The sequence below is a fragment of the Varanus komodoensis genome, unplaced genomic scaffold (assembly GCF_004798865.1).
Source record: "Varanus komodoensis strain SLA01 unplaced genomic scaffold, ASM479886v1 scaffold18_3, whole genome shotgun sequence".
Taxonomy (NCBI): domain Eukaryota; kingdom Metazoa; phylum Chordata; class Lepidosauria; order Squamata; family Varanidae; genus Varanus; species Varanus komodoensis.
This window is the reverse complement of record NW_025335549.1, coordinates 16648591-16664339: the sequence shown is the minus strand read 5'-3', so window position 1 is coordinate 16664339 and position 15749 is coordinate 16648591. Positions and strand designations below refer to the sequence as shown.

Genomic DNA, 15749 nt, shown 5'->3' with positions numbered 1-15749 from the left:
GAGAATAGCTGATCAAATATTACAGGTAGTTCTTCCTACCCAAACAGCGCTTCCCTTCACGTTTGCATGTACCTCCAGCGGCTGTTCACGAACTGGAGGACCCAGCTTGACTTTTTTCCAGTGAAAATTGTTACCCCAATTAGTGTTTTGTTGCTGTTTTAGTGAACAAATGACCAGCACCACAGCATTGATGTTTCATTTGCAAGAAATTATTTATTAGGAATCTTGGAAGTGGCAGCTTTTTGCACGGTTCCTTTCCCAACTTTTTTCCATGGCATCGCTTTTTCGATAGTCAGTGGGACAAGAGTCAGGTACATTCATTGTGCACAATTAATTATTCCGTTCATTGTCAGGATTGCTTCCATGCTGTAGTTTTATGTACTTCTAGAGTAATCAAGGCCCAATTATTTAATGGATGCTTCAGGAGGTGCAATTTAGCCATTTCATTTTACAGTATTAAGTGTATGAAAGGGCCTGCAATTAAGGATCGTGAAACAGGACTATCTCCCCCCAAGACGAAGCCTTCTCGCAGCGTCTGTACCTATATTCATTAAAGAAAAGGCCACTTTGGGCCTCCTGAATGTCAAACGACTGCATTATCTCAGGTTCGTTCATTTGAAACGTGTATGCTAGTGCTTCTGTTGTAGCCTTAAGCATGGAAGTCTTTTGCAATAAAAATATTTTGTAGAACCAAGCTGAAAGGATGTATTTCAAATATGACTTAAAATCTGTTATAATACATTTGCAAACTGCTTGCATTGTTTCTTGGATTGGATTCAAGCATACCACAAGAGTTCCTACTACTAGTACTTCTGCTTTTCCTTATACGTGTGATGGTAGCTTCCAATTATCTCAAAGTACTTCCTAGTCACACAATATGTTCAAGAGTGATGATTATTAGAATTAAGCAGATGAGGGCCCGATGAGCCATTAAACCATTTGCCTTTGAAGTACTGCATCTGCCCAAGCCAGAAATATGCGGACGGCATGGTTTTGCTGGCGACGGGGTCAGCCTTCCTTATGAAAAAGACCCACTGAGGTTAAACATTAAGAGATAAAGAAAACAAAGACCATTTCATGTCAAGTAGTTCAGCTGGCTTTTCAGTCAACTGGTGTCCATTCAAAACATAACACTCCCCACTGTGCAGGTAAATTTCTTCTAAGTCTGCCATGGTGCAGTTGTAGCTTGTCATTTGCCCGCATCAAATTCCATTACTATTAAGCAGTTACAACTTATGTTCCGGGTACCTGAAGGTTATTGCTAGAGAAATACTCTCACCTTGCATAGGCAGCAGCCCCTACGGAGCACCACCTTTGAAGCCAACAGTAGACTCATGTAAACAGCACAGCAGAAGTAACAAAGGCTATGATCCACACTATTAAAAGAAGCCCGGCTGCAGTATTTTATATGTCAGATGCCCGGAGAGCTTTGAAGCAGCTCCCAAGAGTGGTATGCACAGAAGTTATGTGGATGCAATGACACAGCTGGTGTATTTATAGGAAGGAACGGGACTCACAGCTGCTTTATACAAATTTCTATTTGGGTGCCAAATGCTTAGAGCTGATAAAAGTTCAAGAGTTTTGTTTTGTCTGGGCATGTTTTTTTTCTTTCCTGCAATCTGAGTCTTTCAAAAGAAGAACCTGTCACCATCTGCACAGAGGGCTAGTGAAGTATCAAAATCATTTTAAGAACTGTTGGATTAAGGGAGGCCCATGACATGAGTCAGATGAGCTGCGTGCTTAGAACACAAGAGCTGGAAGGCACAGAGCAAAGTAGAATCACTGCATTATGCTCAGGTGGATATTCTTAGAGCACAGAAATCTCACTCAATCTGGGCACCAGCGCATTACTCAAAGCCTTCCAAAACTTGCCTTCCACATATTCAGAAGCTCCATACTTGCAGGCCAATTTTTCCCACTGCCACCATTTCTACCAGACTCCTCTGGCAGAACGTGAAGTAAAATCTCTTTACCTGTTTCAGGAAGTTCTGTATGAAGGAACACTGAATTCTGTATCCTGCATAAATTGAACGATGTGTCCTGTTTTGCAGAATTTATTCTGCCATTTTTAGTATGCTGATCCTAATTTTCCTGGCTTTGCTAATTGTGGCGAGAACAGCCCAACTTCCAGCCACTTGAAATCCAACTCAATCCTCCTGCTGGCTTTCAAGTTCAGCGGGTAATGATTGCTCCTATGCTGAAAGCTGCAGAAAGACAGACCTCAGAATGCTCGGCATTCCCCAGCCTGCATGGCTGGTTGGGAAACGCTGGAAGTGGCGGGGCCTACACAGAATCGCACCACAGAGCCTTCAAGTGCTGCTGCGGGATCGATTGCAGAGACGGCAATCGGGACTCTCAGGCCTCAATTCCAAATAGCCAGTCAAGAGACCCCCATTCTGCATAAACGCGTCAAGGGAACAATGCAAATATGAGAATACAGCAGATGAAGCTGTTGCTCTCACCAACATCACACTGTTTTGCCACTTTCGGGATGTGCCCTGAAATATCAGAGTGACTTACACACAGCACGCTCTGGATTGAGGGCACAGTTTGGTTGTGTAACTACAGCACAGGTTGAAAATCTACAGCAGCTCTGTGGGTAGGGCCACTCCTCCTGGAGAAACACCAGTCTCTTCTGAAAAACTCCAGTTGGTCATAAGCACTAAGTAATTAGAGGGGCAGGCAATGGTGCCTTCACAGTTACTTTATTTTACAGTTGCAAGCAGCCACTCAAAATTGGCGACAAAGAATAAATAAAAGGAAGTATGAATGCAGCAATTTGGACATACTCATTATTAGTCGTAGCCGGATGTGGTTCCTTGCCCTCAACTCATTGTTAAAATAACACATGAACTTAAGACCAATTATTTCTCCTTATAAATAATAAAAAATGGCCTAGGTCAAGTATTTTCACCTTTGGCAAAAAAAATTAAAAAAAATAAAAGAAAGAGAGAGGGGGAGAGAGAGAGAGAGAGAGGAGAGAGAGAGATGTTAAATATATCCATGGATATCTCCACTTTAAATTATAAAACGTAGAAAAACGGTATAGTCATATCATACAGTACAAAACACAAACTGGTTAAGTACTTCAGTCTGTCCCAAAATACTTCTGTCCAAAATGAGTGGGCGCGACAGGATGAACTTCTGTTGTTAAAATTGTGATATCTGGGAATTCCTGGATTATTGATTTGGCACCTTTAAAAAAGAGACAAGAAAGTGACTGAAGACCGCATCCCTGTAAACTACATTTGCCCTCTGCGTTTGGCCTGCTTTTTTCCTTATTTAGGATCAACCTATCTAATACACGCAGGTTTCATCCGATCCTCTCAATTACATGCGCTGAGCAGCGTCTCTCCCTGCCCATGCTCTTTTCAAATTCTCTCTCTCCTCCACAGCACTTTGCAATGTAAAATACCGATGTGCTGCCAAGATATTCAAGTCATGCTCAGGCACAAAGACCACACCCCTAAACAGCTGCATGTGCAAAAGACCAACAAAGAGTTATAATTTTAAAAATTACAACCCTGGTTGTGCGTTTTGGAGGCAGTTAAAAAAAAAAAAAATCCGAGGAACAAGTGACAATCCTTCCAAAGTGGCATTTCGGCATTCATGGAAGGGCAAGAACGCAAAAGGCGTTTGGGGCCCTTTAGCAGCTCTGTGGCAACCCCGGCGACCCATGGCAAAATCGCTCCTCTGGCTGTGGAGAACATGAGCACCCACAGGGCTCTGAGCAACCCCAAGCCTTTGGTGTTCTGACAGACAATAAGGTATCCCGCGGAAACTGGTCCAGGTCTGCATGGCAGCCTATTGTGGGGAGAGGCATACGGTGGGTTGCCCTGTTGTGTGGACCAGCTCCATGTTTGAAGGCTGCAGCTTACACTATCAATTCGCTCCACAGCAGGAATTCAAGGTAGCCTTTCCTGAACCAGCAGCTGAAAAATTTACCCCACACCTGGGCCTTGATAAGTCGCATGGCAGACTTATAAGGACACCCAGCTCATAACGTTTGCGTTTATCTTTGGGCTATCAGTTTACACTGAATCCTGCAGTTTTGCCTTAACAAACCAATTATTCAACCGTTGCTTATGGCAAAAAATCCCTGGGTTTGATTCAGTGGTTACGCATGCTTAAATCACCAGGACAGGTTAGTTGTGGAAACCTGTCCAGCTGATTTTAGTGGGTCTAAATCATAAGCACACCTAGATCATATCCAAAACTTCTATCCTGAGCAGAGGAAGTTGCAGGCCTTTACTGGACTACAAAGTAGAAGGCAGGTAGTTGCTTCTGAACCAGCGAGCACAGCCTGAAATGGCCATCAGGGGTCACTGCAGAATTACCAGAAACTCAGTGCTTGGCTGAAGTGCTCACCCCTCTCTGGCTTTTCCACCTTTGCCTGTGTTACCAGCTGGAACTGCCATGGACTCAATGTGCACAAGGCCACTGGGAAGGCATTCGTCTCCCAGGCCACGTGCAGTAAGCCAGGTGGGGAAGAGAAGTGCTTGAAGGATCCAAACCAGCTCAGCCTGCTTTGTCTGACCCTCAGTTCACCCTGTTGCTTTAACTTACCATGGGGCGTGGAGAACAGACTCAGCAGGATTATGACGTTTGGCTGGACTCCATGTTCTATAAGAACCTTGACAGCCTCAATCACAGTGTTGCCAGTGCCTGAGATGGGAAAAGAAGAAGAAAAGAGGGAACGAAGTACATTTCTCGTACTTGTCTTCTCAGACCATTTATGTCACGACCCACATCATCCTGCCGAGCAGCTACTGGGCCAGATGGACCTCAAGGGTTGATTCAGATTTTCTGCGAAAGAGCATCCACTGTACTGCAGCCCAGACCCCATCAGAGGTTCCCCCCCGGCTAATACCAGACTGTAAGTACGAGGGAAGTCAGAATGAGCGGCCGCCACGACTCACTTCTTGATCCTACACAGCTTGCTGGTATAATGATCCCGGTAATTCCCAAGGAGTGTGTTTAGGATTAGGGCTTCACTCCACAGAAGCTTCACCAGCTTGCAATGCAGGTTCGGATCGTAATAAAATGTGAGTTATATTTTTTTTACATGGACTAACAAAGCTCAGAACTCAGACAGAACAACTGGACCGTTTAAGCGTTGGTGAAACGCTTCTCTCACTTTTCGGATGTGCTCCAGCTCTTCTAGCTACTCTCAACACTCGCTTGTTTGCACGCCAGTGAGTCAAATGACATTTATTTGACATCATTAGACATACAAGCAGGTGCCACTGTTGGCAAGCGCTCTGCCAACCAGCGCACGTCTTGGCAGAACTTGTCCCATGGTGAGCCGAAGCCAAGGATGACTCTCCTTTCCGAGGGAGCGCTCCGCCATCGAACAGCTTAGAATTAAAAACGGAAGCCAGAAGGCACTCACTTAGTATCGGGTACATGAGGAGGACTTTCCTCCGGTAGATATCGGGTGGGAACTTTGCATAATATACTTTGGCTCTCTGGGTCTCCTCGTCACTCTGGATCAGGATCTTCCCTATGCGAATCGATCGGCAGCAGTCACGCAGGCCCTGCTCCATGGCCTCTCCTCCATGGGGGGAGAAAAACAGGAAAGCGTCAGGCATCGAGCGGGGGAGCCTGTTCTGTGGCAGCCCGTCCAAACCAAGGGGTGCACCTCAGCTGGGTAAGACACGTGTTGTGGGTCCATTTCCAGGAGAACGAGGACAAAACCTCCACTTACATGATTCTCACACGGTCAGTTTCTTAATCACAATTGCTTAACCACAACTGAACAGCTTATACAGCCAGCATCGATTTCCTGCCTCTGCTTCTAATCTGAGTCCCACCCCTGCGAGAAACAGTCATCTATTCTATTAATACAGGAACGGGGAAAAGCGCACACACTTTCAGTGACCTACCACTTCTCATTATGCTGACGCCACAGTTCCCTTTTTCAAATTTCACCCCTTCGTACTTGTACCCTGTTGAAAAGTCACAGAGAATTCCAGAGTTAACACATCTTCCTTTCACTCAAATTTACAACCCCGTATTATGATGGAAAAGGAAATATGTGAGCTACTTCGGGTACCATCATGCACGCTTCCAGCATTCCTCAGGAATTTTTTCTGCGTAAATGCGCACAGGACGGCACTATAAAAGTTGCAGGCACACCTTATGCAGTGCAGAGATATGCTCACACAGCCACACCTGAGGAGCGAGAAGCTTTCTAAGAAAGTGCCTTCATCATGGTTCCCGGAAGGAAAAGGGCACCGTTATGGTGGCAGCTCCTCTTCCAGTGGCGAGGCATAGAATTTTAGCACAAGTGGATCTTCACTGCAGAATTAACACAAAAGTAGACTATGAAACTGATGCTGTGAACTCCGCAATAGTTACCAAAAAGGTTAAACGAGTTTATCCGCTTCACCATTGACTGGTGGGCAGAGGTTAAGGTGCTGTTCAAAAAGGGCATTCTGGGGCTAATATAAGGCAAATTCGAGTAAGTGACCGGATTGAAGGGTTTAGGGCAGCTTATTGTCTCAGCAAATGTAACGTGCTAACATTTTTCCAACAAACATTGATCTAGGGAGGTAGATTTTAAAAAGAAACCTTGGGGAGTGGGGCAAAAAAATAAAAAACCTATCAGCTTATGGCATGGGCGGTGGTGGTGGGGGGGTGTCTCTCTTTGTCTCATCAACACTTGGTGAAATACAGGTCTTGCTAGGGCCAGATGCATGCCTCAACAGGACACTGGCTGCAGACAAGGAGTCATCCAAATGACTGGGGCCTTCAACTGCCAGGAGTACCGATCTGTCCTGCCGTTTAAAAAAAAATCCAACAGCATCCACTCTTCACTGATTCCTCTTCTCTATTTCACAGGACAGAGTTGCTTGGTATCTACCACTCAGAAGACAATGAAGCACAGAAATGCCTCTCCTGGAGTTTTCGCAGTCGATACACAGTGTGCCTGCTGACAAATCTGATGCAGGCTGGAGTTTCCTAGACTCTATATGGCACTTTAGCGGGTTCAGAGCACTCCACTAGCATTCTTCCAATAACCTGTGACCCACCAAGCCAAACAATTCAGTTTTATTGCCAGGCAGGGAGTACAGGAAAAGGCAGACTGTCAAGCCCCCAGCAGGAATCTGGCACAGGTGCGAGTGACACGACGGGCCATAAACCTGGCCTACACGAAGTCATCTCTAGCAGGAGTTTGCTTTTCTTTGCAAAAGCCCACCATGCTGTTAAGATTTTCTCTGATTCAGTAGAATCTACCAGTCACCTGTTGGAGTGGTTACTGTGCATTCTGTGTATGGGAGCTGATTCAACCCCTCTTCAACCACCAGTCTAATCTGTAAGAGAGGAAGAATTAAAATCAGCGCAAGGAGACCAGCGGAGGCAACACCACAGTCAAGCCTATATATACCCGCACGGCTTTCTGCCTCCCAAAATGACTTGAAAGCCCACTTTGGAAAAGAAGCTTTACTTCCGACAGCTGGCCCAAGAAACGAACTACTCCTATAATGTCATAGTTCACCAGGTTGCATGTGGCTGAGCTGGAAGACACAGGGAACCAAGTGTGAGGGCATCCACAGGATGAAGGTCAGCATCGGAAACCAAATCCTTCCCTCGCCAATTGCCCACCCCAGAAAATCACCTACTTCACCCAACAATTAGACTTTGCAAAGCTTTCACCAGCACTGACGGAACCTTTTAAAAGGACTAATTGCTGCGTGGAGCCAAGGAAGAGGTGCCATAAGCAATACCGAACCACAGGTTCTGCACCCCAGTAGCCAGGTAATGAGGCATTTTCATAATTATATTTTCCCTCGACTCATAATAGGAATGTATAATTTGCCAATTATGAATTATCACATGGATGCCAGTTCTGCCAAATGAACGGTATTTCCCAGGACGGGGGTTTCCAAATATCCTGCAAGTTCAAAGAACTCCAAATTCACTCATGCTTAGTACAGGAAATGTGTAAAAACATCTGCTTACCAAGCGATCAGCAGAAAACACAAAGTCACCTCTACTCGCTGTTCTGGAGAAAAAGAACAAAATATAAAGTTAGTATAAGAATCCAGCTTAAATGTCAGCCATCAGTAGATAAGAAAGCACTTAAATAAAGGGAGCTAGACAAATTCACATATATAGCCAGTCTCAATTCTTGGCCTCACCTCTTTGGAGTGCTGTCACCATGGCCTTCAAATTATTATTCAGTAGATCAGGGATTGTACTTCCCAAGAAGAGTTACAATCACAATGGCTTTCAATAGTATGGCCCAGAACCTAAGCTTTAACTCCATATAGGAGTTTAAGTCCCACATTATTTTCATTCCCATAGGCTTACCCAGGCAGCCAATCTGAATTTAGAAAGTGAAGTGGCCGTTCATGAAGGAACTGCCTGGCTATATGATCAACACAAGAGAAACACACAGGGGTCCAACATGGTCACAGACTTACTCTCCTCAGAATTAACTGGCAGTATTTAAGACAGCTGCCGAGAGGAACGTGCATGCAACGTCAAGATTCCTTAGAGAGGCAGTCCTCTATTTAGGGGGTCTGCATTATTAAATGATGCACCCAATCGCAAGGCAGTGAAGCATAAGCTTCTTGCTGCCAAAAAAGCCCACGGGACAAAAACCAGCTTCAAGAGTGGCTGGATTCAACTTTGTTGTTAAGGGACTGACTTTGTTATGAAGCCAATACTAAGGAGTTTGCAGTGGTGAGGAAAGGATGCTCAGACACACAGGGTTTGTCCACAAATACATATAATTTGCATATTACATTGAAGATCAAATTGATGGAATACTAAAATGTAGAATATCCAGCCTCTCTAATCACAAGTAGCAGCAAGTTCAAAAAATATTCTTTAGTTTTTATCCTGCATTTCTTCCAAAAAAGATGCTCAAAGCACCTGGCAGTAAATTTCAGATTAGCTGAATAATATGCTTTTATTATGTGTTTTTGCCTGTTTTAAACTCTTTAATATTTTTCCTGATATTATGATATTTTTATTGTATTCTTATCATCTGGTTTTATGGTCTGTGCAAACCACCCAGAGAACTTTGGAAGTGGGTTGATAGAGAAATGAAATAAATAAATAATTATAAAATAAGGTGGCCCATTTTTTAAAAAAATCCAAACACATAAAAATCAAATGTATAAAATACCAATCAAATAACAGGATCAACAAGATAAGAGTAGCATCTATTTTATGTACTTTGTATTCCATCTTCATCCCCAAGAAGGTGTATCAGTAAAATCCAGATTAACAGAATTTTCATTAAATCATAGAACAACACTTTCCCACAACTGAGATCTAGTAGGTTGTGTGGATGCATGAGCAACTGGCCAGCTGGCTTTCCCTGAATATTCTGTTTGTGCAGGGACTCCACTGAATCCTGCCAGGAGACGAGTGGAACCAAAAGGCGGTGTCTCTATTTGAAACAGGAGCAGGGAAAGAGCAGAAGTAGCTAAAAACACTTTGCAGCCACGCACCCAGCGCCACCAGTCAAGTTCGCCTCCTGTTAGCTGAGGATTTTGTTAGAAATCCTCAGAAAATGGAAAGAATAGAAATACCCTGCTCCAAGCTGCTTCTATGGAAACCAGCGCTCAAGCCTAACTGCCTCCAAAGCATTTTCCCCACTGTGAACTGCAGTACTGTCAGTTTAGCCTTGAAGTCAGGCAATGTAATCTCTGTCGTAGAAGTAAATGTTTCATGAGATGAAGGTAAATCCTACTCCAATCAACTCATCGCACGGTTGTAAACAAGCAGCATTTGCAAACACTCAGTACCTAAAGCTGGGACAGGATTCATATAACCAAATGAGGAACTAGTCCTGTTTTCCTACGGCCCAAACCTGGACCCCTTTGGGCAGGCCACGCTGGCTACCAAGGGCTTCTCCGAGGGGCTGCTACGCCTGTGATACATCTCTGTGCCATCTAGACCTGGGCAACCAATCGATCCCAACATTCATTCATTCATTCATTGTATTGATATCCCATTTTCCCCCTTTCAAGGAACTCTGTGTGGCTTACCTAACTCTCCTCCTACTCCCAATCTTTTTCTCACAGCAGCAACCCACCAGGTGTCGCAGGAGGACGTGCTTACGCAGGGGCCGCAAACCCTCCTCGCCACTGGCACCACGCGTGCCCCAGCCATCGCCAGCACCAGCTACTCCAGCGACACTCCCTGGCATTTTGGCCAGCTGGCCACTGGCCGGGCCACCTGGCTCCACTCCAGACCCCCTGCAGTCGCTGCTGCCGCTTCCTTCCCACTGCCCCACCACCGCAATCCTTGCCAATGGCAGCCCCTCCACAGCTCTCAAGAGCCACACTGGATTATGAAAGGGGGACCCGCAAAACTGAAAGGGGACGGCCAGCAGGGCAGGGAGAGCCGTGGCAGCTTCAGCTGTCAAGTTTTTTAGGATACTGGCAGGAGAGCCCCCGGGGGAAGGAGTGGGAGGGAAGATGCATGGTCAGCCTGTAGTTTATTTGCAGGTGGGCTTCCCGGACACCTGCGAAAGAGTCCAGGAAAGGATTCAAAATCTGCCACCTCTGACCTGCTGCTGAGGTCCAGCACTGAGGCAAAGGGAAGTACTGTACACGCAGGAAAACAGCAGTAGCAATGCCTCTCTGATGAAGAGCCCCAAGGGATAAGCAACCTAAGTGGCTGCTTAGGTCACACTACATCTAAATGCAGGGAGTACATCTATACATGCATAACTGGTTGCTATAAACTCCATTTATACAATTACACCACCCACGGTCTGTTCATCCCGGGCCATTTGTGAGAACACTGGGGCAGGTGACCTTGCCAGTTCCCACCTACAGGCTGACACTTTCAGCTGTGACATGCGAACCTGGAAACAACATAAAGATAATGCATGGTTTTTGGTGGGTTAACTCTGGATTGTTTATCCCCTAAGCGAGCAAGAGTTCCTGGGTTTGCAGGTCGTAAAACAACCCAGAAACGAGGCATTTTGAGGTCACTAACTGGAAGCGGCAAGAGGGAGGGAGGCAGCACACGGAATCTCTGCTGGGCCAATGTTTCCTTGGGAATGTGAGACTGAAGTGATGCGACGCCTTTCCTTAGTACTTAGCTGCATCAATAGGAATGTATGCTTCGGTTTGGTGAAATCATGTGCCCTCGTTTTCAAGGAAGCTGTTTTGCTAAATTTAAACTGCAATACGCCAGACTTGCTGCCTCCCACGCCCCCTGTCAATCCATTACACGGGAATTTGCCGTGCTGTCTTTACAGGAAGTCTGGAGTTCTGTGGAAACTTCTCAAGGATTATCCAAAGAGACCTGAACTAAATATGATACAGTTCTTACTTTTCTGTTAACTTTTTTAAAATAAGCACAGATTCTTTATTTCTCTGCACACACTCTACAGAGCTAGCAGCAGATTTAGGGAGGTAACTTAGATTAAACAAGAAATGCAGCACAGGGAAATTTCCCCTGCTTGTATTTAAACAGGCACAGAGCCTTCAAATGTGAGACCACACACACACACACACACACACACACACACACAGACTGAATCACAGATCTCCTGCACAGACACCTATGAATTCCAGATATTACCACAGGAGAAAGCTTTGCATCACTTCAACCTGAGCACTTTTCAGCAGAGTTTTCTACATGTTCAGCTGCTGACCACTGAATGCACAGCAGGAACAGAAGGAAATCAAGTGGTGAGGTTTATTTACTTGTGTTTGGGTTATTTTACCTGCGTTCCAGTTCCCCTTGCCATAACTATACTTATGGGCATGTATCCTAACAAATTTTGTTAAGTGTAAGTTATTTATTTCAGTGCTATACCACTCAACAACCTAAACACTCAGGGTGATTCACTAAACAAAACTTTAAATTGATACAATATAAGCAAACAATGTAATAAAAGCTAGTGTGAAATGTTTGGGAAAATAAACAGCAGGCACCGGACACTGAAAAGTCTCTCTGGGAAAGGGATTCTACAAGTGAAATGTCTCCCTGTTCTTCACAGCTACCTGTCCTATTTCATTTGGTGGGGGCACCCAGAGATGCCTCTCTGCAGGTGATCTTAGTAGGTCTGGTATTCCTGGGGGAGACAGTCCTTCAGGTAAGCTGCCCCCAAGCCTTTTAGGAATGGAAGCAAATGAAGACCACAACACACTGACCTAAAAGGGTTGTATCTCGCTGTCCTTATTAATGGGATGCTGGACTATTTTGGACCCGATAAGGTCTCCAGACCATTTTCTAAGGCACCCCATGCACAACACATTGGAGTGATCTGACTCAAGGACATGAATAATGGTAGCAACAATTACGGAACTGCAGGCAAGGCAAATCACTGGGTGGTGAAAGGGAAGAGGCAGGAAAAAGTGCCAAGGGAAGTCCAGCCGTGCGTGAAGTTCACCCCCGTCCAAAGTCTAAGAGCAACTCCTCTTCCAGCTCTTCTTGCTGCCCTTCTATTTGTGAAGTACCCCCCACCCCAAGAAGACACAGGCAGGCAAGAAACCCCCATCTCGTCTGGATCAGGTCTCAGCTTCTTCACTTTTGTCTGGTCTGTTACCCCACCCAGGTGCTGATTCAAGCACCCATTACCAAACAGGCAAATTTGCAATGGCCACTGAAGCTGCAACTTCCAGCTTTAGTGAATTTGATACGCTAATTAAATACTGTATACAGAGATTCTTGTTCCCCCTGAACTGAGTGGTGGGATATTAATAGAAGGATGAACAGTTCCCCCAATTCATTTCCCTGGGTAAATAAAAAATTCTTAATATCACCTGAAGAACCCAATATCACCCAACAGACATTATTTCTATCTTTCCTTACTTATATAAATTCACACTGATGACTTAAATACCAGAAAAGACTAGATTGTTGTCTAAGTCAGTCTATTGTCTCGACTCCACCCAAGTAATCATGGTGCTTTCAACTCCAGGCAGCATGTAAATAGTGCTTCTCACTGCACGCTTCATGCATCTATCTAGAGTCAGGAACTGATTCCAAAGTAGTCATTGCGACTTCACAGGTACAATTCGGTGAGCCTCCATTCCAGCTAGAGGCCATTCCAGTTTAGTGATACCTGTAAGTTCACACTGATTTTATTTAGAACCAATTCTCTCTCTCTCTCTCTCTCTCACACACACACACACACACAATCAGGCCAATTACTTCAAGCACATTCTCTGCAAACAAAAGTCATACTCTCCTAACACACAACCGTTTGATTCTATATCTGGCAACAAATAATTAGAGGCGGAAGAAAGGACTGCGACAATGGGAAGGGGGAGGAACGGAAGCAGAGAGCGGAGGCAGTTCCACTCATCTGGTGGCATCCTTTCCATCAAGCAAGGAGCAGGGAACACGGCTATTGCATCGCCTCTGCTTGCAGCCCGGTTGTACGTGGCTCTCCTCAGCTACCGCCTGACTGCAGCTGTTCCCTCAGGCTGCACGCACTCTTTCCATCCCAGCCGGCCATCGGAACTGCTACTTGCACTCGCTTTTTACCTTTTCTCTGCCTATTTCTCTTTTCCCTTGTTACTGATATTTGTAAGCTGCTGAAAGTTGGAGGGTTATGGCTTGAGAATGGGGTACAAATGCTTGGAACTATTAAAAAAGTGTGGTTTGACACACATGAAGGGCAGGAAAAATCCATTCAGTCAGAGACATCAGTGTATTAACACTGAAATAAGCCAGTGAATCGTTGCTATGACTCACCAGGCCCACGGGCAGAGCATTTCGCAGTCTGCCGTGGACGTAAGGGATGTACAGCCGACTAAATGCTACCTTTTCCTCAACACCAGTATGATCAAAGATATCCTCATTTGACTAACTGTGAAGAATTATGCGATTTCCACCGGGAGCCATCATTCATTTTCAGAATATTTTACTCAAGGCACAAGATATTTTTGTTCTAGGCAACAGTTTAAATCGTCATTCCAGAAGTTCAAGTATAAAAAATCTTAGTACACACCTTGCATCCGCACAGCCTGCAAATATGCCCCTCTCCACAACACAGGCTTTGACAAGCCACATCAGTGACTCTGTTCCGGCTTACAATACAAACAGGAACTGCTGAAATGGAACTCACTTTCCAATTAAGCTAACTCTCAAACATATAAGCCCTCCCAAGAAATCCCAAGAGGCCAGCCTGATCCTAATGATATCTAGGACACTTGGTGAAAATATACACGTGAGATGCACAATCTTCCCCCATCTGCTATTGAGGAAGAGAAAAATTAGACTATAGGACACAACTGCAACAGAGACAGAAGAGTAGAAGTGTCTTGAAACATTCCGCCTTTGAGCTATTTAGAAGGTGAAACTTTTGCCTGGGCAAAGCCTCTCACACACTTCCCACTACGTGTGGCTGCCTTGCAGACTGTGCCTCCATGAACGAGAGCCAAAATGGATAGCGGTACTGATCAGCAAGGTCCCAAGTAGCAGGACTGGCTTTTTTGCTTGCAAGCTAGCAGTGAGAGACCAGAAGACACGAAATGGATGCTGTGGCTTGTTCGGCAAGGCAGGAGACCGATTTCAAGGAAATGAGGGTCCTGACTTACCCTAACCTCACATTCCTTCCTCTTTATTCCCGCCAGCGTTGGACAAGGAGCCAAGATCCCCTAGCCCTCTACCCAGAGGGCACTCTTGCTTCAATGCCGGCGACCTGTTCTGGATAGCAGATGGGGAGAACTGTCCGCAGGCCATCTTTACAGGACAAATCCAGACCTGGGGGCAAGCCAAGAGCAGGGAAGCGGCAAACCCGCAGGTCCCCGGCAAGGAGCCTGGGCACAGGCTTGTGCACCAGGAATCCCTCCAGTTCCATGACTCGCTATTTCGCCATGGCTGCTGAAAAGGAAATCCCCCTTCACCTTGGCTCTTCCTCTGCTTTCAAAGGTTGCGTCCCATCACCTGTCTTTCCAGAACACAGGGCCTTCATGCAGTCACCTGGCCAGCCTGCAGATGATCCTTCAGGCTCCAGGAAACCGGGACAGCCTCACCAATCCACAACTTGGATTGGGCATGATTCAGAGCATGATGCAGATCCTGGGATGAATCCAGGCTTACTCATACTTCGAGAAAGCACTTTGAAGTCCATGGGGCTGCCATCAGTCAAGATGATCTCAGGCCCCGTTGCTTTCAATGCGTCTGTTCTAAACGTCTGGGGGAAACCGGAAAGCTTCGGCTACGGGGCGGCGGAGAAATGAACTAAATCACCAGCACCACCCAGTCTCCCACTTTTTAAAGCTCCCATCATCATCATCATCATCATCATCATCATCATCCCAGAACTGAGAGCACGGCGGGAGAGGCGCGGCCGCTCCCGAAACGTGCCGAGCCGCGCAAATTCAAATTCAGCACAGAAGCGCGGGGCTCCGCACGCCCAGCCGCCTCTTTGTCCCCGCGCAGCCCCGGCACCAAGCCGCCGGGCCCCCATCGCGCCGCGCGCCCGCCGCCTCCAGCACGCGGGACGGCGCCTGGGCTCGGCGGGCGGCGCTCGGCACATGCTCGGGGGCGGCCACGCGCCGCGGGCCGGCTTACTTGTCCCGGATGATGGTCTGCAGCTCCCGGATCTGGTCGTTCATGGGCAGCAGCTTGAGCCGCGCGGCCGCCGGCGCGTCGCGGGGCGAGGACGGAGCCGCGTCGGCCGCCCCGTTGCTGCCGGAGCACGAGCAGCCCGCTTCGCCGCCGCCGCCGCCGCCGCCGCTGCTGCTGTCCGGGCTGGGGCTGCTCTCGGCGCCGGGGCCGGGATCGGGGTCGGCGAAGCGCAGCTGCCGCGCGGCCGC

The 15749-nt window shown here is 46.6% G+C and overlaps 1 protein-coding gene across 2 annotated transcripts; it reads right to left on the bottom strand.

Annotated features, from left to right (window-relative positions):
* Positions 1–2689: 2689 nt before the first annotated feature.
* On the bottom strand, positions 2690–15684 carry UPRT (uracil phosphoribosyltransferase homolog). Of its 2 annotated transcripts, none has more exons than XM_044427163.1 (8): positions 15505–15684; positions 7966–8008; positions 7247–7316; positions 5886–5948; positions 5393–5554; positions 4567–4665; positions 3061–3195; positions 2690–2914 (listed from the first exon to the last, which is right to left on the bottom strand). In XM_044427163.1, the coding sequence occupies exons 1-7, from the start codon at positions 15546–15548 to the stop codon at positions 3089–3091; spliced, it is 588 nt and encodes a 195-aa protein (XP_044283098.1). In that variant the 5' UTR covers positions 15549–15684; the 3' UTR covers positions 2690–2914; positions 3061–3088. The 2 variants fall into 2 exon arrangements, with proteins under 2 accessions (XP_044283098.1, XP_044283099.1); XM_044427164.1 differs by having other exon boundaries at positions 3088–3195.
* Positions 15685–15749: the final 65 nt, after the last annotated feature.

Coding starts and splice junctions, on each gene's coding strand:
- UPRT (XM_044427163.1), bottom strand. CDS start 15,548: ATGAACGACCAGATCCGGGAGCTGCAGACCATCATCCGGGACAA. Junction 8,009..15,504: donor CAGACCATCATCCGGGACAA/GTAAGCCGGCCC, acceptor CTTTTTCTCCAG/AACAGCGAGTAGAGGTGACT. Junction 4,666..5,392: donor CCTCATGTACCCGATACTAA/GTGAGTGCCTTC, acceptor TTCCCATCTCAG/GCACTGGCAACACTGTGATT.